The sequence below is a fragment of the Schistocerca nitens genome, chromosome 1 (genome assembly GCF_023898315.1).
Source record: "Schistocerca nitens isolate TAMUIC-IGC-003100 chromosome 1, iqSchNite1.1, whole genome shotgun sequence".
In the NCBI taxonomy this organism is placed as follows: Eukaryota; Metazoa; Arthropoda; class Insecta; order Orthoptera; family Acrididae; genus Schistocerca; species Schistocerca nitens.
The window spans coordinates 1,192,384,834-1,192,407,698 of NC_064614.1; the positions used below are offsets into that span (position 1 = coordinate 1,192,384,834).

Below are 22,865 nucleotides of genomic sequence, written 5' to 3' on the forward strand. Positions count from 1 at the left end.
ACTTATGTGACATCATTAATTTAACCATACGTTACGAGTTTCCATATTCTACATTTACATCTAAACTCTTAATGCTGTCAGGTGCATGGCTGACGGTACTTATTGTTGCATTATGTGTTAGCGTTTCTTTGTTCCATTTGCGTGTGAGGAGCAAGAAGAATAACTGATTAAATGTCTCGGCGTGCTGTGATTAGGTAAGAAACGTGTTGATTACTGAAAGATTATAAATACAATAGAGCCTATAACCGTGTCGGGCAGTGTGTTTGATAGGCTAATTATTATTTTAGGCTCACTTTATTTGTCAGCCAGAGTATTTTGCTCATTTGTTGTTTGAATTTATTAGAAAGTGTTATAATGGGATGTTGTAATATAAGTTTTAAGTTATTTGTAGTAGAAATGTTTTTATTTCCGTCTCTTAGTCATGCACAATGTTCCCTTGACTAGAGTAAGTTAACTGCGCATTATTTGATTTGATTTTATGAAGTGCCGCTCTGCAAACAATTTTAATGCATTAGATTAGCAGTTGTATGAATTTTGCTAGAAAGTGTTCAAGTTTTAAAGTTATTTAAAATGAAAAACATGTGGTTGGTTGGTCTGGAGTGAAAGGACTAAATGGCAAGATCATCAGTCCCTTCATCCAGTAACTGACAAACTAGGAGTAGTAGTCAAAGGAAGGAAGCGAAAGGCAAATCCTGGAAAAACTAAGTGTAACTAAGACTGTACAATAAAAAGCAGAGAAAAATCCCAGAGAAAAGACAACACAGACAAGCCAAGACAAGGCATTAAAACCAACAAATGATAAGGAATAAATAGAAGAAAAAGATGGAAAGGTAGAGGTCAGTCTGGGCCAACTAGCAAGGGCCACTAAGTGACCCGTAGGGGGTGGGGATGGGGGGGGGGGAGCCAGAGAGGGATGACCATAGGCTGTCAATGATCCCAAAAAGCCCTACCTTACAGGGATGAATAGAAACCATCTTCGCTGGCAAAACGTAACACCTCGGCTGAGTTAGCACCAGAGGAATCGTGTCAGGAAGATTAAGGTGCCACCTCAAAGCAACCGAATTAGGGCAGTATATGATTCACAGCCAGGTGGGCTCCGCATCTGCAGTGAGGGCGATCCGCATGTCTGAGAATGTGGTCTTAGGTCAGCCAAGTATTGCCATTGTGGAGTCTACAGAGGACAGAGGACAGAGGATTCATTGCAAGAAGCACACAGGGAAGACTGCCACGTGGTAATAGTTTCCTTAATTGTCCTGAGTTTATTTGGGAGATCAGGGCAGACCATCACCAGTTCCACACTTCCAGAAATCAATGGGATATAAACAACTAAAAGTCTAGTTATAGGAGCCGCATTTCCAGAATCAACCCCCTGGTGGCCCGCTTGGCCAACTGGTGAGCTCGTTCATTTCCTGAAATCCCAACATAACCAGGGCTCCAACGAAATCTACTGGGTGCCTAGTCTGATGGTGGTCAGAGACAACATCCTGGATAACTGTAACCAGTGGGTGAAGGCTGCTGAAGTTAAGGGCTAATTTAATGGCCATCAATTCAGCAGTGAAGACACTGCAGCTGTTTGGCAAAGAGTGGAGTTCACTGCATTGTGCATGTGTGTATGCAAAGCCTGTTCATCCATCGACTGTTGAGCTATCAGTGAATCCCAAACCCAGTCACTTCTCAAGAACGCCGACAACAGGCGGCGATAAATCGTGGGGTTAACGGAATCTTTTTGACCAAAGGAGACTTCAAGGCAAATCCAAGATCGGGGCACAAGCCTTTGGGGTAGAGCTATGTCTCCCTGACCAAAAGGGACAGTAGAGGACATTGCAGTGCCAAACAGAGACAATGGAGGCATGCAGCAATTGCAAACCCTTTTCTGGGTCGCTGCTGCAGGAGGTGAAGCTCCCTTCCAGGGATAAGGACATGGTAGTTGGGATCTTCAAGGAAGCTACAAATGCATGTAGCATAATTCAGCAGCTGTTGTTGGCGCCTGAGAAGTAATGAAGGGACTCCATTCTCGATTAGTTGGTTGTTCACAGGACTAGTATGGAAGACTCATGTCGCAATTGGGACCCCCGAATGATGAATGGGGTCCAGTAGCAGCAATGCTGAGAGTGATGCTGAATCATATGCAAGACTCCCGTAGTCAAGAAGGGACTGAATCAGGGCTTTATAGAGCTGCAAAAGGGCAGAGTGGTCTGCAGCCTAGCTAGGGCTACTGAGGCAGCGACATGTATTGAGATGTCGCCAGCACTTTTGCTGAAGTTGGCGAAGGCGGGGAAGCCATGTCAGCTGGGAATTGAAGACCATTCAGAAAAGTGGTGTGTCTCAACTACAGGAAGTAAATGACTGTCTAGGAAAAGCTCTAGGTATAGGTGGGCAGCAGAGCAGTGACAGAAGTGCATGACATGAGTCTTGGCAGCTGAAAACTGAAAGCCATGGGTGAGGGCCCATGACTCTCAGCGACAACCGTACTATAAGAGCAACAATAAAAGCAAAAATCGTCAGCTTATGAGGAGGGCAATACCGAAGACACTACAGCTGCCACTAGACTATTGATGGCCACCAGAAAGAGGGGTACACTCAGAACAGAGCCCTGCAGGACCTCTTTCTCTTGGATATAGGGGGTACCGAGTGAAGCGCCCACTTGAACATGGAATGTATGGTGTGACAGGAAGTCCTGGACAAAAATAGGGAGTGGACCCCTGAGATCCCATTCAGGTAACGTAGTTATGATGTGGTGACACCATGTAGTGTTATAAGCCTTCTGTGGGTGAAAAAAGGCAGCAATGAAGTGCAAAGGGCAGCTGGATGGTGGACTCCAGGTGAACCAATTATCAGTAGTGTAGCGGCCTCTACAAAAACTGCCCTGAGATGCAGCCAAAGGGCCCCGAGACTCAAGAGCCAACACAACTGCTTGCTCATCATGCATTTGAGCAAGTAAGGCTGATTGGGCAATATCTGTCCAGCTAGAAGGGGTTCTTACTCAGTATCAGTACCAGAACTAGATACAGGAAGAGGAAATACGACTGGCTTGGACATTAGATGAGAAGAGTGTTTACTGGCGATGCTGTGGAAGGAACGATAAATGGGAAACATAGATGATATTAGGTGGTGGATAGTATGAGGGTGGAAAGCAATTACGAGAAAACGAAGGCAGGAGTGCATGGAGAGCTACAAGACCTGCCCTAGGTCCAAACACGATGATGATGCTGTATGTTACGAATCAATATAAGCGATACTACTTGCACTTATGTGATATCGTGTTCAGAAGTGAAGCTCGCTGGCCACTTGGAGCGCTGCAGTCGCATAGTATAACAAAAATGAGCAGCTGTGTCGTGAATATGTGTTAATTCTGTGGCGTGGACGCTTCCAGTGTTGTCAGACAAGTCTGACGACGAAGATCAAAGCAGAGTCCACGCAGAATACCGTGGCCGATAGATGCGCAGTCCGCAGGTCGCGTGTGGAGAGCAGTAGTTGTGAGGGTTACGGGCAGACGCTGTAAGGGAAAAGACGAGAGCTGGAGGGGAGGTGCCGCTCTGAACTGAAGCTTGCGCTCACATTTTAAATATTAAGTGGAGCTCCGATGCGCCCGCACTTGCACTTGCACTGCTTTGATTAACATCTAAAAAGAATTCCGCTGAAAATGCAGCGATCCATTTTCTCTCGGCTTCTTAACAATTTTTAACTTCCAGAGAAGAGCCATGAGTGGCGAATTTTGAGTAAAACCTAGACATTTCTCTTGCTGCCACGTTAAAATTTGATTCTTTTTGCCAGAACACAGCGGAGCTTACATGTTGTGCAGACGCAACTGCGAGAGAATTTTCAAACAGTGGTTTATTAAGTGAGGAACTGAGAAAAAGTAAGATCAGTAGCTTATTAAAAAAAGCACATCCTCAGTACAAAATAAACATGTAATCTCTTCAGTTATGTTGTTCGAAAACCCATAGCATTTGTCAACTCACGAACTATCAATGACCCCCAAAAATTACGTTCTACCATCAAAAAAGTATGATGATAGTGTAATAACATGGCAGATAATTAAGTTTTGAATAATAACCGTATGGTAAAATACTCTCTTCTTTGTGTGCTATACTTTGCCAAAATCTCATCTCGATACCTGAAACCGTTTACGAAATATGAGGAATGTTGCGGATATTTCATTATGGCTTTATCGCTGGCACACGCAATAGCATCAGTGTGCTACATCAGATCAATTTTCTCGAGATTGGTGACAGAGACCGCTACACAAGTCTGAAAAAAATTCGATATGTTATCTAAATTTCATATGCAGCAACATATTATGTAATATGCACCAAATATAAAATAACAGCGGCCCCCATTTTTCATTGGATACTTTTTCAAATTTCGGGCAGTTTGTTACTTCCATGTAAATATCACAATAACTATGGCCATTAAGGAAATGATGGGTGCATCATCATGAGGCCGACATATAAGGCTATAAGTAACGCTAAGATGTTTTTTTACGATAGTTTCTGTAAAATCATTTGAGAAAGATTAGAGAAGGTGCACCTTGAGTCTGTCATCGCTGACTGACCGAAAGATGGCGAACACTGTGGGCCTCCTCTTCCAAACAAACGAAGGTACTCGCCCAGAGCTCTGGACGAAAGTTGGTCACTGCGCATCAGCCACCTTATTCTGTCCACAGGGGATAAGGTGGCTCATGCGCAGTGACCAACTTTCAGACCACCTCCGAAGATACAGTAATCGTAAGAGAAATGGAAGCCTAGCTGGTCTAAGATCTGTGTATCATAATTGAGACGATATCGGAAAAAAGCGAGAATCAGGTAAGAATCAGTTTGTAACATTTTGCACATTTTGAATATAAAGTACGGCACCAGCTCACACCCGTTCAAATTGCCCTCTGAACCAACCAGCAGCAGAAATGTTGCAGCTGTGTCAGTCCAGATCAGGTAACGTCTTTATCCACCTTTGGCCATGAACGAGTACTGAGTGTAAGAATGGAAGACTCTACAGCAAAGATAGCAATGGAACCATGTGGACTCAACTGGCAAACGATGCTGAGTGTCCTTTGGGAGTATTATCGTCAATTTACCCATGTTTGGGAAGCGCTGGCGCTCTGCAACTGTATTTTGAATTAATGAATAACTGGCCCAGTTGCTACAATGTTTATTTTGGTCCAAGACTGGTTGCAGCGTTCATATTGCAGCCATTTTCTAATGGATCTGAAAATTGTGGTATAAAACTCCTCCCGAACAGGTCATAGGCCATGAAGACCCAATGGTACCGACCGGCCGCCGTGTCATCCTCACCCCACAGGCGTCAATGGGTGCGGATATGGAGGGGCATGTGGCCAGCACACCGCTCTCCCTGCCGTACGTCAGTTTCCGAGACCGCAGCCGCTTCTTCTCAGTGAAGTAGCTCCTCAGTTTGCCTCACAAGGGCTGAGTGCACCCCGCTTGCCAACAGCGCTCAGCAGACAGGATGGACACCCATCCAAGTGCTAGACCAGCCCGACAGCGCTTAACTTCGGTGATCTGACGGGAACCGGTGTTATCACTGCGGCAAGGCCGTTGGCGAAAATTGTGGTATGGTAAAGCATTATTTGTTGCTCTGAGATCCACTAGAAATTTGTTTCGCCATAGTCGCCACAACCAGTCGTGGACCAAGACAAACAACATTGTAGTAAAAGGGTTCAAATGGCTATGAGCACTATGGGACTTAAAATCTGAGGTCATCAGTCCCCTAGACTTAGAACTAAGCAAACCTAACTAACCTAAGGACATCACACACATCCATGCCAGAGGCAGGATTCGAACCTGCGACCGTAGCAGTCGCGTGGTTTCGGACTGAAGTGCCTAGAACCGCTCGGCCACCACGCCCAGCAAACATTGTAGTAAGTGGAGTGGTTATTCATTAATTTTTTGGGACACTATGATGTGATGCTAAAACATATTGCTCTTTAGAGGTAAACTGTCACGGGAGGTTACTGTCCCAATCTCCTGAAGTTACAGGAGGATGTAATGATGTAACGTGGCAGAGAATTGTCCGAGGGTGTGCTTTTCCTCCTCATTCTGTACAGGAGTCACACATGCTGCATCTTGAGCTATCATTTTGTTGCCTAATCCCGTTTCTCCTGATAAGGCACTCAATGACTTGTCCCTGTTCCCTCAGATGAAGAAACAATTGCACGACAGACATTTCCAGGTTGACAACTGAGTTGAACAGTCGAAATGCAGACTTCTATAACCAGGATCAGAATAACAAAGTGACTGACAGCTATGTGTTTACAGGACAGCTGTCATAGCAACAAGCAGAGCACTGTTTGGTCACATCCTCTGTCCTGCGCACAATTGTCACATCGCTCTGCTACTCAACTGTGGACAATAATTACGGTGTATTAACATAACTGTTGTGATTGTTCTTTCCTTTGTTTCTTTGTGCGGTTTCTTTCTTTTACGGAATGTGTGAAGCTAACTGAGAAATTGCTTAGGGAACACTATTATGACCAGGCAAAGCAAACTCCATACTTCACGTTAACAACGAACATATGAACGTACTCAGTTCGGAGATCACAGATGCTGCTACCATATTGCGCTTACGCTTAATAGCCAACTGACAATATCCCTCCTTCCCATGCTCAACTATCAATCACTTTGATATTCTGATCCATGCTTTATACAACAAAGGTCTCCAACAAACCGTCAATCTTTGGGAAAAAATGACTCACTGAAGGGTGAATGTGCAGAGAAGGATTAACACCACCACCAAGTTTCAGGGTCACAGCTTGATTTTTCCAGATTAGAAATTTTATGACTACCTCTCATACAGCTTCCATATCAGGGCTTAAATGTCCTACTGTGGAATTGTCAATATGAACAAAGTTTTCATTGAGGTATGAACATGAAAGTCTAAGGATATGAAAGGGAAGCAATGGTTCACAAGGGAGTGGGACAGGGTTTTAGCATGTACCCAATGTTATTCAATCTGGATATTGAAGAAGATTAAAAAATTCAAGAAGAAATTTGGAAAGAAGATTAAGGTTCAAGGAGAAGAAGAAGCATAAAGTTTGCTGACGAAATTGTAATCCTATCAGAGGCACAAAAGTAATCTGAAGAGCACTTGGATGGAATGGATAGTGTCTTTAAAAAGGGTTATAAGATGGACATCGACAGAGGCAAAGCAAGTCTAATGAAATGTAGTCGAATTAACTCAGGTAATGCTGAAGGAATGACAGTAGGAGAGGGGACACTAAAAGGAATGGATGAGTTTTGCTATTTGGTTAGTAAAATACCTTAGTGATGGCCACAGTAGAGAAGGTATAAAATGCATACTGACAATAGCAAGAAAGCCTTTCCTGAAAAGATAAATATCAAACACAAGGAAGTCTCTTCTGCAGGTATTTATGTGAAGTGTAGCCATGACAGAGGTGAAAAGTGGGAAATAAATAGTTGAGATAAATAGAAAATAGAAGCTTTTCAAATGTGGTGCTATAGCTGAATGTTTAGGATTACATGGATAGATCGAGTAACTAATGCTGAGGTACTGAATCGAATTGGGAGAAAAAGATTTATGGCAAAACTGACTAAAACAACGAATCGTTTGACGGGACGCATCCTGAGCCATCAAGGAATCATCAGTTTGATAATGGAGGGAAGTGGGGGGGGGGGGGGGGGTAAAAATTGTGGAACAGACCAAGGCGTGAATATTGTCAGCAGGCTCAAATGGATGCAGGGTGCTGTAGTTTTTCGGAGATGAAGAGGCTTGCACAGGATAGAGTGGTGCGAAAAGCTGCATAGGACCGGACCAGAACAACAACAAAGGTGAAAACACCTTCATTAAACAGGAATTGTGTTTTCACTGGCTTATATTTCTTTTCTCTCTTTTTAAAGCATCAGATGTAGCTTTTTCTCCCATGAATTTGTTTTGCAAGTGAAATGATCAACAGCCGTCTCCCATCATACTGGTATTCCGGAGACCCTGGTATTGTCTTTAGATCGCTTTGATGTCCCCTCCTCACAGGCATCGCCCCAGTTTTCGGAAAAAGTCAAGGTTACTGTTCCAAGGATGGATCTTGAGCCTCGTGATTCAGTGTAACTTCTTGGATTTTTCCAATTAGTTGCCTGCACAGAAAAATAGTATGGACCCTTTTTGCAGGCTAAAAACACAGTAACGACATCCTTGATTGATACCTAGTCCTTGTTCTCATTCATATTCATTTTTTATTCAAAGCTGGAATCTAACATTTTTCGAACGTCAGGTACAACAAACACGCCATCTTTGAATTTCGCTTCTGATAGGTGAGGTAACCTCCCAGAGATACGTGCGTAATTCTCCATCTTTGGGCCACTCATCATATTTTTCATTAGTCCAAAGTTAGAAGGTGGTAGTAGAAATGTTTTCAGATCCACGAGTTTCTTGCGGCGCAAAACTTTTTCTCCACGATTCAACAATTTACTAGGAGGCCAGTTTATTGTAGACCAATTTTGACCCGTTGCCGTAGTGTAGGCCTATCACTCACACAAGAAAAAGAAAAGTCGCCATAATGCCCTCTTTAAAAGGCCTGAGTGTTAGGGGAGAGCGGGGGAAATACACGCACCTAAGGAAAAATCGATGTGAACCATTCGTTACGTCATTAAATCTACGAAAATAAGTACATACCATACAATGGACATTTCTCCACATATTCCAATCGTCTGTAAATAGTTATAAACAGTACCTTAATTTTGAACATTAAAATAAAAAAAAGTGCAAATGCGTGGTATTCCCCACCCCAATAGGAAACAGTATATTTAAGAACGAAATAATGTAATTCTACAAACATCTCTTATAATTTTATTTTTTTACATTTTTATTGTTGTGAAAAAGAGTTCATTTTCTCATACAGCAAAGATCGCACTTGTAACCTTTTGGAGTCTTCCAGCCACTACATTCTTCATCATCTGCTGCAAGAAATACATCGATACCAAACTCTCCACAAACTAAACAGACATCTTTTGAAGTCGCCAATGGATCAATATCGTCCATTTCATCGTCATCACAAATGTTCTGCAAGTCCAGATTTAGGTCATCCTCGCTGATACTTTCACTTTCTTGGTGGTCTCTCTTCTTACATGTCTGTTTCTTTTTCGAGACTTTTGTAAGTTGCAGATTTCTGCTCTTATCTGCTTTATCCTTAATATTTCCTTTCTTGTTTCCTTCAGCTTTCTTTTTCATGGCTTCTTTTTGCTCCTTATTGATAACTCTGTTAGCAGTTTATTCTTCTCTGGAGTTGCTGTAAGGATCACTGACTTTCCCTTGGCTTTTTTCGTCTTAGGAAGAAGTTGTTTTTGTTTAGGAACAGAAGATATGTCAAATACACCAACGTGCTTAACACATGCCCTCTTAGTTGATGTTGTGACCTCTTCTAGGCCTACTAGAAGTGGAACATCATCTGCTGGAGATCCAGGAATCTGTTCTTGACTCCTTTCGGGGATATGTGGCTCGTTTGCAGATGCAACCACTTCATTTCCATTTGTAGCATTCGGAACTTGTTCATCTTCAAGGACAACATCTCTGAAGATCTCACATTGTTGTAAGTCATCATGCTGAAATTTGTTTGGATTGAAAGAGCAAATCCCACCTGCCTTAAACCCTGACTGCCCTTTGTCCATGGTAGCGACCTTAATAAATGCCTTATTAAAAAGTTCTGCTAACTCAAATGGTGTAATTTTTTGATACACCTGTGACCATATACATGTCACATTCACGATTGAAGGCTGATTTCAAAGAAGAAAAGAATGTAACATCTATTGGTTGAAGCTTGTGAGAAGTGTGTGAAGGTATGGTTACCATGACAATAGAATGTTTTTTTACAAAATTCAAAATTTTCAAGTGAAATGTGGCTGCTGTGATTATCTAAAATCAGCAGCACAGGGTAATCAATAGTTGATTTTACACTGTTCTGAAAATGTTGGATCCATTTGAAAAATAATGACTCATTGGACCAGCCATTGACGGAACAATAATATATCGCTCCAACTGGTCCACCTTTACTTAAGAGATTTGACATCCTCTTCCTGGGGAAGATAAACATAGGGGGGATGTAGGTACCAGCAACACTGAAACAACATATCACAGTCACCTTTTTCCCCCTTTCCCAAGACGTGGCCCCATCTATTTGTTAACACATTTAGGAGCCAAAATTCTCTCGGACTTTTGTACAGTATTTATGCCCCTTTCATCGACGTTGAACACTCGCCCCTCTTTAAATTTATATTTTTCAAAGACATCTTCTAAGTTTTTAAAATATGCATTAACCTCTTCTTCATTAAATGCCTGTATTCTGTTAATGCTGGTTGCTCCAGGTTTTCTCATGCTAACACTTGGGTTTCTTTTTAAAAATATAGCTAGCCAATCCTTTCCTGCTAACCTATATGACTTATCAAAATTGTTTGCAATGTTGTTAGCCTCTGCATATTCAAATGCAATGTTTCGCAGCTGGATGCATGTAAAGCCATAGAACAGCTTGGACATTGTAATAACATGATCCCTAATCTCATTTTCCTGTTCTGTCGAAAATGTTGAGTTTCTTCCAAGTTTTGGACCCTCGGTATTTTTAACGTCCATTCTCGTTCATGAATCCCGAAAGCTCTTGATACTTCTCTTATTTTTCTTCCAGATTTGATGACATCAAGAGCCTTACAAAGTTCCTCTTGCGTCCATTTTGCTTTCTGGGTTTTTCTTTTATAACATCTACCCATCTGAAATTAAAAAAAAAAAGACCTCGTTAGTATCGAAAATATAGCGTGCAAGGGGGAATACCACGCACTTCAACAGCTGCGTGGCATTACCCCACTGTAAGTTTGATGACTAACCTAAGCATAACTCGGCACCTAATTCAAATAGCGGGCCAAATCTACAATTAAATTAAAGGTTTCATCTAGGGTTAGTAGTTGATATGCAAGAATTACATTAAAGCAACTTATAGTAGCACTTACCTTGCAAAACAAAGCTGACCAAATTTACATGAGACACGCCGAAAATAAACAATACTTCACTGCTCCAACAATGCCACTGGAAAATGGCTGGTGTAAGCTGTAGTGATGGGCTGAACTGCGATTTTCCGATATCTGTGATTTCTGTGAATGCTACTTTTCAGTATCTGTTATTCTTAACTGTGATTTGTCGCAGTTAAGAGTCGCAGTTAAGGAACATAGGTCGTGTATCCCTCCGTCACTGCTATTTCTGCTACTTCCGCGATTTCTGCGATTTCTGTGACTTCTGCGATTTCTGCGACTTACCACCGTATGAAAAAGTTACATCTGTCAACACAGAAAATTGCATCTCAACAAACCTGTCATTGGCAAGTATGTTTTACGTTTTTTCTTCCGTTGGCTTTAATTTTGTATTAAAGAAACAACTGTGAAAATATTAATAGTGTAATTAATATGTAAGTAGCCGTATAGTACCGTAATAGTTCGTATTTAGAAAATGAATTCTAACATATTGTTATGTTCATAGGTACCTGAACTACATTTCAGTCACTCAGTAAAGTGGTAACTCAAAATATCATTGTCAACAGATCTGAAGAAATTGCCACTGCGTCTTTAGACCGTTTTCGTCAGACGAGAGGTTAGTTTCTAAGCGTTTCGATGGACTTAATTACTTCAGTGAGATCGTTCTTGCAAATGTGATATTCATTATAGCAAATATTAGCAATCTACTCTGTCAATTATATTGTTAGTAATTAATGACAGCAACAATTGTTTAGTAATCCTTGTGTTTTTGCAGACACAGTTCTGACTCTGATTACTGGTTGCTGTACGTATCTATCCACATCAAGGCTGTTGAGAGAGACTCGTGAAGATTCAAAACAGCTCTTAGAGGATTTGCAGTTTAAAAGTGAAATAATTGTGAAATAAGCGTGTGAATGATTAAACTGTGTTTTATTGAAGTTGTTGTGCGATTTTAAAGGAATAATAAATGTCAAATACAGTCAGTGAATAATAAAAATCTCATTTTCCACATGTTTAAGCCGTCCTATGCCCATAATTTTCCGCCACTTACTTATTGGTAAACACTTGTATGTTTCGTGGATAGCATAATTAATCTTCTACCCTACCGACCAAACAAATTTCGATCTCTCACTGTTTCCTTAAATTGCTTATTCAAAAGTCAGAACGGCTTCTTTAGCAAGGCCACGGAAAGTTTCTTATCCTGTCTTCTTGAAAGTGAACATGTACCAAGCCTGTCATAACTCCGTTGCTTCTACCTTGGTGGACAGTAGTAGTTTCTTGATTGCCATCTTATTCAGTAACCACAATGGCTTTCTGAATTTGACTGCGTTGAACAATTCTGTTTCCGTGAAATTATATCTGCGGATAAGGTATACTTTTTTCATACCAGGGGTACCGTGCTGCCAACTACTGCCAGGTACTCCATATCAGCGACCTCAGTAGTCATTAGATATCGCGAGAGAGCAGAATGGAGCGCTTCTTCGCGGAACTCACGGACTTCGAACTTAGTCAGGTGATTGGGTGTCACTTGTGTCGTACGTCTGTACGCGAGATTTCCACACTCCTTAACATACCTAGTTCCACTGTTGCCGATGTGATAGTGAAGTGCAAACGTGAAGGGACACGTAAAGCACAAAAGCGTACAGGCCGACTTCGTCTGTTGACTGACAGAGACCACCGACAGTTGAAGAGGGTCGTAATGTGTAATAGGCAGACATCTATCCAGACCATCACACAGGAATTCCAAACTGCATCAGGATCCACTGCAAGTACTATGACAGTTAGGCGGGAGGTGAGAATACTTGGAATTCATGGTCGAGCGGCTTCTCATAAGCCACATATCACGCCGATAAAATACCAAACGACGCCATGCTTGGTGTAAGGAGCGTAAACATTGGACGATTGAACAGTGCAAAAATGTTGTTTGGAGTGACGAATCACGCTACACAACGTGGCGATCAGATGGCAGGGTGTGGGTATGGCTAATGCCTGGTGAACGTCATATGCCAGCGTGCGTAGTGCCAACAGTAAAATTCGGAGGCGATGGTGTTATGGTGTGGTCGTGTTTTTCATGGAGGGGGCTTGCAGCCCTTGTTGTTTTGCGTGGCACTATCATAGCACAGCCCTACATTAATGTTTTAAGCACCTTCTTGCTTTGTTGAAGAGCAATTCGAGGATGGCTATTGCATCGTTCAACACGATCGAGGACCTGTTAATAATGCACGGTCTGTACCGGAGTGATTACACGACAATAACATGCGTGTAATGTACTGGCCTGCACAGAGTCCTGACCTGAACCCTATAGATCCCCTTTCGGATGTTTTGGAACGCCGCCTAAGTACCAGGCCTCACAGATCGACATCGATACCTCTCCTCAGTGCAGCACTCCGTGAAGAATGGGCTGCCATTCCCCAAGAAACCTTCCAGCACCTGATTGAACGTATGTCTGCGAGAGTGGAAGGTATCATCAAGGATAAGGGTGGGCCAACACAATATTGAATTCCAGCATTACCGATGGAGGGCGCCACGAACTTTTAAGTCATTTTCAGCCAGGTTTCCGGATACTTTTGATCACATAGTGTATTTCCTGACATATATACACATTCTTCTTTCTTTGGCCAAACGCGAAGTGCTTCAAAATATAACAGAGCAGTTACGAATTCAATGTTTAAAAGCCCCAAGTAATTTAGTAGATAAACAGTGACAGAATAAATACATCTCAATATTCAGTTTTTCAATCTGATTCACGACTGCTGGTTATGCGTTCAGGAAATATATCAAGTTGCCTTAATAGTATTGGAAGATGCAGTCTTTTCTGATGTGCCTGATCGTCTGGTTAGGATCTCAACAACCGCGTGACATCCCATTGAGAAACAATGCCAGCGCATCGTCAGTGTCGTATAAATTTTCCCTTTGAATTCAGCTTTTTATTTCCATATCTATGCCGAAGCCGCTTAGGCCGTGTGAAAATTTAAGCTTCCAAGTCAATGCAATTAAAAGATACGACCCTATATGTCACTTATTTTGATATTCACAAACCCACTCATTAAAACCTATAGAGCACTTCCTGTTGACCTAGAACTGTGAAATTTTGCAAGAAGCAAGGTTTTACAGAGCAAGTAAAAGAATAAATCCGAGAATTGTTAATTCGTGGCTATACAATTACAGTATCAAATGCTAAAATAAACCAGAAATGTTAACTTAAAATTAAAACATTTTCAAAAATCTTAAAATTTCCGGGACCGATATCTTGCCAGAATCGTTATCGATAAACGGCAAAAATTGTCGAGGTTTAGGACACCTATGGGTATATATACTTAATCAAGTTTGTGTGGAACCCTCAGAGCATTTTTACAGACAGAGGGACGAAACCCTTAAATTGTACGTTTGGAGCTTGCAATTCGCCGTATCCAAAGCAATCGGTTAGATGTCCGTCATTTATATGTTTTAAAAATATATTAAAACTGCGGCAGAACAAATAGTACGGCATTTAAATGCTGAAACTTCATGAAAGAACGAATCTTTTGGTGCACTTGAGGTATAATTTTAGCGAGAACAATATAAGTCTGTCGTAATAAATAGGACTCTGAGTGCTAACGTTAAAACGTCGCGGTTATGTATGAAGTAACGGTGCCTGTCGCGATGTGTAGAATATAGTGTGTAAATTTTCTAAAGTGGGTTTCTGCGTCTGCATATGCGCTTAAAATGCAGCTTTGACTGCGATGAATTCCCAGTACCGTGATGCAGGCCGCAACATGGTCACAGCTGCCCTCATAAACGAACACAAGTATTAAATAAGACAAGTTGATTGTAGTTTTTCCGAACACTGACTGTCAACTGTTTAAAATGCATTATAACCTGACGAATCTTGTCATATGCCAACCTAACGATTGGAAGCACTCCTTCGAACTTCCTGCTAGTCACCTTCAGAAGTAGTCTATTTGCCGAGAAAGCCTACTTTCCCCTTACGGTTGGGGGTGGGGGAAATCCAACGAAGCTTCAAAATGGTGTGTAAACTATGACGCTGTACCTGAAGATAAAAAAGCAGGAAAGTCGTTGCAATGTTGCTTCAAGAGGACGCTGCAACATGGCTAACACGAGAAGATACAATGTGTGAAATTCACCGAGGTGACCTGCATTTTCACGCACGTATTACGAAAAATTTGTATCATGAGGAATAAAAAACGAGAACTAGTAAACAATTGGGTGCGTTAATCTCGTACTGTATGATTAAATGATGATGGCGTCCTCTTGGGTAAAATATTCCGGAGGCAAAATAGTCCCCCATTCGGATCTCCGGGCGGGGACTACTCAAAGAGGACGTCGTTATCAGGAGAAAGAAAACTGGCATTCTACGGATCGGAGCGTGGAATGTCAGATCCCTTAATCGGGCAGGTAGGTTAGAAAATTTAAAAAGGGAAATGGATAGGTTAAAGTTAGATATAGTGGGAATTAGTGAAGTTCGGTGGCATGGGGAACAAGACTTTTGGTCAGGTGATTACAGGGTTATAAATACAAAATCAAATAGGGGTAATGCAGGAGTAGGTTTAATAATGAATAAAAAAATAGGAGTGCGGGTTAGCTACTACAAACAGCATAGTGAACGCATTATTGTGGCCAAGATAGACACAAAGCCCATGCCTACTACAGTAGTACAGGTTTATATGCCAACTAGCTCTGCAGATGATGAAGAAATTGATGAAATGTATGACGAGATAAAAGAAATTATTCAGGTAGTGAAGGGAGACGAAAATTTAATAGTCATGGGTGACTGGAATTCGTCAGTAGGAAAAGGGAGAGAAGGAAACATAGTAGGTGAATATGGATTGGGGGGAAGAAATGAAAGAGGAAGCCGCCTTGTAGAATTTTGCACAGAGCATAACTTAATCATAGCTAACACTTGGTTCAAGAATCATAAAAGAAGGTTGTATACCTGGAAGAATCCTGGAGATACTAAAAGGTATCAGATAGATTATATAATGGTAAGACAGAGATTTAGGAACCAGGTTTTAAATTGTAAGTCATTTCCAGGGGCAGATGTGGATTCTGACCACAATCTATTGGTTATGAACTGCAGATTGAAACTGAAGAAACTGCAAAAAGGTGGGAATTTAAGGAGATGGGACCTGGATAAACTGAAAGAACCAGAGGTTGTAGAGAGTTTCAGGGAGAGCATAAGGGAACAATTGACAGGAATGGGGGATAGAAATACAGTAGAAGAAGAATGGGTAGCTCTGAGGGATGAAGTAGTGAAGGCAGCAGAGGATCAAGTAGGTAAAAAGACGAGGGCTAATAGAAATCCTTGGGTAACAGAAGAAATATTGAATTTAATTGATGAAAGGAGAAAATATAAAAATGCAGTAAATGAAGCAGGCAAAAAGGAATACATACGTCTCAAAAATGAGATCGACAGGAAGTGCAAAATGGCTAAGCAGGGATGGCTAGAGGACAAATGTAAGGATGTAGAGGCTTGTCTCACTAGGGGTAAGATAGATACTGCCTACAGGAAAATTAAAGAGACCTTTGGAGAGAAGAGAACCACTTGTATGAAAATCAAGAGCTCAGATGGCAACCCAGTTCTAAGCAAAGAAGGGAAGGCAGAAAGGTGGAAGGAGTATATAGAGGGTTTATACAAGGGCGATGCACTTGAGGACAATATTATGGAAATGGAAGAGGATGTAGATGAAAATGAAATGGGAGATAAGATACTGCGTGAAGAGTTTGACAGAGCACTGAAAGACCTGAGTCGAAACAAGGCCCCGGGAGTAGACAACATTCCATCAGAACTACTGATGGCCTTGGGAGAGCCAGTCATGACAAAACTCTACCATCTGGTGAGCAAGATGTATGAGACAGGCGAAATACCCTCAGACTTCAAGAAGAATATAATAATTCCAATCCCAAAGAAAGCAGGTGTTGACAGATGTGAAAATTACCGAACTATCAGTTTAATAAGTCACAGCTGCAAAATACTAACGCGAATTCTTTACAGACGAATGGAAAAACTGGTAGAAGCGGACCTCGGGGAAGATCAGTTTGGATTCCGTAGAAATGTTGGAACACGTGAGGCAATACTAACCTTACGACTTATCTTAGAAGAAAGATTAAGAAAAGGCAAACCTACGTTTATAGCATTTGTAGACTTAGAGAAAGCTTTTGACAATGTTGACTGGAATATTCTCTTTCAAATTATAAAGGTGGCAGGGGTAAAATATAGGGAGCGAAAGGCTATTTACAATTTGTACAGAAACCAGATGGCAGTTATAAGAGTCGAGGGGCATGAAAGGGAAGCAGTGGTTGGGAAAGGAGTGAGACAGGGTTATAGCCTCTCCCCGATGTTATTCAATCTGTATATTGAGCAAGCAGTAAAGGAAACAAAAGAAAAATTCCGAGTAGGTATTAAAATTCATGGAAAGGAAGTAAAAACTTTGAGGTTCGCCGATGACATTGTAATTCTGTCAGAGACAGCAAAGGACTTGGAAGAGCAGTTGAACGGAATGGACAGTGTCTTGAAAGGAGGATATAAGATGAACATCAACAAAAGCAAAACGAGGATAATGGAATGTAGTCAAATTAAATCGGGTGATGCTGAGGGGATTAGATTAGGAAATGAGACACTTAAAGTAGTAAAGGATGTTTTGCTATTTAGGGAGCAAAATAACTGATGATGGTCGAGGTAGAGAGGATATAAAATGTAGACTGGCAATGGCAAGGAAATCGTTTCTGAAGAAGAGAATTTTGTTAACATCGAGTATAGATTTAAGTGTCAGGAAGTCGTGTCTGAAAGTATTTGTATGGAGTGTAGCCATGTATGGATGTGAAACATGGACGATAACCAGTTTGGACAAGAAGAGAATAGAAGCTTTCGAAATGTGGTGCTACAGAAGAATGCTGAAGATAAGGTGGGTAGATCACGTAACTAATGAGGAGGTATTAAATAGGATTGGGGAGAAGAGAAGTTTGTGGCACAACTTGACTAGAAGAAAGGATCGGTTGGTAGGACATGTTTTGAGGCATCAAGGGATCACAAATTTAGCATTGGAGGGCAGAATGGAGGGTAAAAATCATAGAGGGAGACCAAGAGATCAATACACTAAGCAGATTCAGAAGGATGTAGGTTGCGGTGGGTACTGGGAGATGAAGAGGCTTGCACTGGATAGAGTGGCATGGAGGGCTGCATCAGACCAGTCTCAGGACTGAGGACCACAACAACAATCTCGGACACCACGAGAAGTAGACCACATGTCTGAACTATTTTATTTCAAATTACTAATTCTGTCCTCTTACACCTGATTATAGCGTGCACAGCGCATGATGGCGAATGTCTCCGAACATTTCAATCGCTGAATTCGATTTCTGCATTGACGTGTAGAGCTAGGAAGCTATGAATACCGATGCAGTTTCGCTAATTACGTTCTTCGTACGAAATATCTGTTTAGATTGCGGCACTTGGTACGTAGCTACACGCACTGGCCCGTTCATCTGTTTCAGCGTCACATTAAACAGCCTTTTTAGCGAAACACGCTTACGTGTTCCATAGTATTCTAACGCATGTCATTTAGACGTTGTGTACGGCAGAGATGCCGGTTACAGCGCCGCGTGGCGTTTAAATAAGGAACTGATTCGTTCGTCATCTACATAGTTTCAAGGTCATTGGCCGCAGTCTCAATAGCGAACAGTGAAATGTTCCGTAGCAGCAACAAATGTTCCGGAACAACACTCACCGTTGTATACGGAGGGCTTGGCGTCTTCGCTGAACACGATAGCGCTGGCCGTGGCGCACGCTGCCAGCACTACGAAGGCAATCGTTCCGGAGCCCATCTCTGATGCACAACTGCGAGCCGCCAATCGTCTTCACCTCCCACTGCGGCGCCTGGCGGAGAGCTGGACTCGGAAGACAGTTAGTTTACCTGCGGGCGCTCGGCTCCCACCGGCCGGGTCAGGGCCCGTGACGTCATTACGAGCTGCGGTCAATGGCAAGCGCCATCAAGGTTACGGACGCCTGCAGGCGCTGGGATGCCCCGACAGCTTCCCGCAGATGGTCATTTCGCTCTGCGGGCTGTCTTCTTTCACCAGCAGTCCAGTATTCTGTTACTTTTCAGTTTTCTTAAATGTCGATTTACACCACCTAATTTTTTTTTCAACTGACCTTCATTGACACACAAATGTTGACCAAAAAGTAGACAAAATACTGAACTTTCGTCCGATATCGTTGACACAAATCTGTTGCACAATCTTAGACCATACTCTTGTGTCCAGACTTAGTGACGTATCTCGAACAGAATGATCTTCTCCATGCCAACCAGCATGGATTCAGAAAACAACGATCATGCGAAACTCAACTCGCGCTATCGTCATTTACATCTTGAAAGCCATGGATCTAGGCAGCCAGAGAGACGCAGCAATTCGTGACTTCCAAAAAGCATTGCACTCAGCACACCACTGCTTACTCTCGAAAGCTCGATCATATCATGTGTCATGCGAAATTTGCGACAGGATAGAAGTATTCTTGATAAGGAGTATTCAGCATGTTTTCTGGGATGGAGAACCATCGACAAATTAATAGTTCTTTTTTTTTAAGGGCACCAGTCAAGTTTTGTTCCAATTCCTACTAGTTTCCTGTTTTGTGTTCTCCATACGCAACTTTACAAATTACGAAGATGGATGTACGTATGTAAAGGGTGACAATTAATGAACTATATGAAAAAACGTAAATTAGTTATAGATCACGGCCCACACAGACTTTATTCAACGTGTAAACGTCACTACAGATATTCGGATTTAGCTTATGACATGTTCGACATGCCTGCCATCATTGTTGATGATGTAGCGCACACGAATATCGAAATTCTGCAGAACGGCTGAACTGTCAGAACATCGATGCTGTCGATGACCTCCTGAAGGGATGTTTTCAGCTCAGCAATAGTTTTGGGGTTATTGCGGTACAGCTTGTCTTTAATGTAGCCCCACAAAAAGGAGTCGGATGTATTCAGATCCGGAGAATATGGCGGCCAATCGAGGCCCATGCCAGTGGCCTCTGGATACCCCACAGCCAGAATGCGGTCCCTGAAGTGCTCCTCCACGATTTCAAACACTCTCCTGCTTCGATGATGTCGAGTTCAGTCTTGCATGAGCCACATCTTGTCGAAACTGGGGTCACTTTGGATAATGCGGATGAAATCATCTTTCCGTGACTGGACATTGCACACCACACAGTCACTCGTTGAGGGTGAAGAAACCTCTCGATCACGAAATCCGGATCCTCTCTGTCCCCCAAATGCGCCAATTTTGCTTATTGAGGAACCCATCCAAATGAAAGTGGGCTTCGTTGCTAAACCAAACCATATTCGTATAAAAATTCCCATCATGACTCACGGCCAGCCGTACAGTTTGAACGTCCTAACGCAAACCGTTCAGAAGTTATGACGATTTTATTTAATATAGTTCGATAACTGGCCCCCTGTATGTGTGTATGTTCTACGTCTCCTAAAAAAATAAAAATAAAAATAAAAAATTAAAAAAAATAAAAAAAACAACCCGGGACCGATTTCAACCATACTGGGTACACGTATCATTTACTGTCTTGAAAGAATCGCTGTGAGGTTAAGAACCACCTTCCTGTTAAAGGAGGGGGGGGGGGGGGAGGGTGAAAAAGTAGCGTATCTCACGACGCGCAAATCGTCAGACTATATTCATCCAGTATTTGACACCCCCACAAAATGATGAAAGGAAAAAAGTTTATCGCTTACTACATGTTCGCTGTTCATGCAATAAAACTGCCCCATCAGATATGCCATTTTAATTCATTATTTCTTTATTACTAACAGTATTGTGGACACATTTTGCAGACAATATATTACGAAAATTATGTGACTATACAAAGCATAGTTGGGGAGATGTGACGTCATAAACACTGAGATGCTTGAAAAACTGCCGCATCTTGCATGACGTTTTAATCTATAGCTTCTTTGCTGCTAACTCTATCGCAAATTGCTGCACGGCACATAGTTTAGGAGTTATGACGTAATAAATACTGAGCTGCGTGAAAACGAAACAGCAGGGCGAATTTCGATCCAGATAGAGGGGAAATGTGTATACAAATATGGGTGAAATATGTTCGTTATATGAGAAATATATGAGACATGTGCGCATGCAGGCAAAGCCACGTCTAAAAAGCTCCTCTTAAACCCCTGGGCCGGCCAGGGTGGCTGAGCGGTTCTAGGCGCTACAGTCTGGAACCGGTCGACCGCTACGGTCGCAGGTTCGAATCCTGCCTCGGGCATGGATATGTGTGATGTCCTTAGTTTAGTTAGGTTTAAGTACTTCTAAGTTCTAGGGGACTGATGACCTCAGAAGTTAAATCCCATAGTGCTCAGAGCCATTTGAACCAAACCCCTGGATCGATTTCAACCAACACATATGACTTACTATCTGAAAAGAAATAGTATGGGTACAAGAACCAACAACTTCCTATTGGGGTGGGGTGCTAATTTGGGGAGAGAAGAGAAGAGGAGTAGGTGGAGAGACAGAGAGGGGAAGTAGATGGAAAAAAAAACGGGGGGAAGAGGTATAGAGAGAGGGGAGGAGGAAATGGACAGAAAAAGGGAAGAGATGGACAAAACGGGGGAGGGGGGAGGAGGACAGAAAAGAGGCGACGGGCAGAGTAAGGAGAAAGGAGAAGATGGACTGCGGCAGAGGGACGAAGATGGTTCAAATGGTTCAAATGGCTCTGAGCACTATGGGACTCAACTTCTGAGGTCATTAGTCCCCTAGAACTTAGAACTAGTTAAACCTAACTAACCTAAGGACATCACAAACATCCATGCCCGAGGCAGGATTCGAACCTGCGACCGTAGCGGTCCTGCGGTTCCAGACTGCAGCGCCTTTAACCGCACGGCCACTTCGGCCGGCTAGAGGGACGAAGAGAAGGGCAGAGCAGGAGGAGTACATGGTCAGAGAGAGGAAGTGAAGAGCTGATGGACCATAGGGAGAGGGGGAGGAGTAGATGAAGGGTAGGAGTGGATGGACTTAGAGGGGAAGAAGGAGATAAACAGAGAGATGATGATGATGATGATGATGATGATGATGGTGATTGGTTTGTGGGGTGCTCAACTGCGCGGTTATCAGCGCCCGTACAAATTCCCAACCTTTGCTCAGTCCAATTTACTCTCGTGAATGATGATGAAATGATGAGGACAACACAAACATCCAGTCATCTCGAGGCAGGTGAAAATCCCTGACCCCGCCAGGAATCGAACCCGGGACCCCGTGCATAGACAGAGAGAGAGGGAGGAGCAGATGGACGGGAAGTGTGTGGTGGAGGAGGTGGACAGAGAGATAGAGTGAAGTGCACAATGTTCTATGTAAAAGAAAAATATATCGCGACACATACAAAAGCAACATAATCACGACAGCGAGGCGTAAAGGTGTGAAGTACGTAAACTGAAGTGCAAAAGAGATTCGAGCAAAACGATTGGGATTAATACAAGTGCAGGTGTGCTTCTCTCTTCAATGTTCATTTCATGTGCATGTCTGATAACAGCTCAGTCTCAAAATACCCGACTTAACGAAACTACAGGCAACCTTAATTTTAATCCAGTTGACAGAGATGTAAGTGATCAACCCACGTTTATCGTCTTAGAAACAAGAAGAAATGCTTAGAGTCGTTTGGAGAGGAAAATTACTTTGAAATTTTCAACAAATTTTATGCTATTACCCAAAACTGCGCAAGAAATATATCTTTAGCTACTAATTTATATACGTGAAGTAAAGCAAAGGTGTCCACGGGGCGAGGAAAGCTGATCATACTTAGACTCTTTCAAGTATAATTTGTGCAGCGGGACGAACAAAGAGGAGGTATGTCTCGGTGCATTTATCTCATCTCTTGCT

General features: G+C 42.3%; 1 protein-coding gene and 1 pseudogene across 1 annotated transcript in view; both read right to left on the reverse strand.

Moving 5' to 3' along the window:
* LOC126200889 (serine protease snake-like) overlaps positions 1 to 18,859 on the reverse strand; it is a 77,546-nt gene extending 58,687 nt beyond the window's left edge. Inside the window, exon 1 of the mRNA XM_049936744.1 lies at positions 18,701 to 18,859. Within this exon, the coding sequence (XP_049792701.1) occupies positions 18,701 to 18,797 (97 nt within the window). The 5' untranslated portion in view covers positions 18,798 to 18,859. The remainder of the gene's footprint in view (positions 1 to 18,700) is intronic.
* On the reverse strand, positions 5,440 to 5,557 carry LOC126212856 (5S ribosomal RNA; annotated as a pseudogene).
* Positions 18,860 to 22,865: the final 4,006 nt, after the last annotated feature.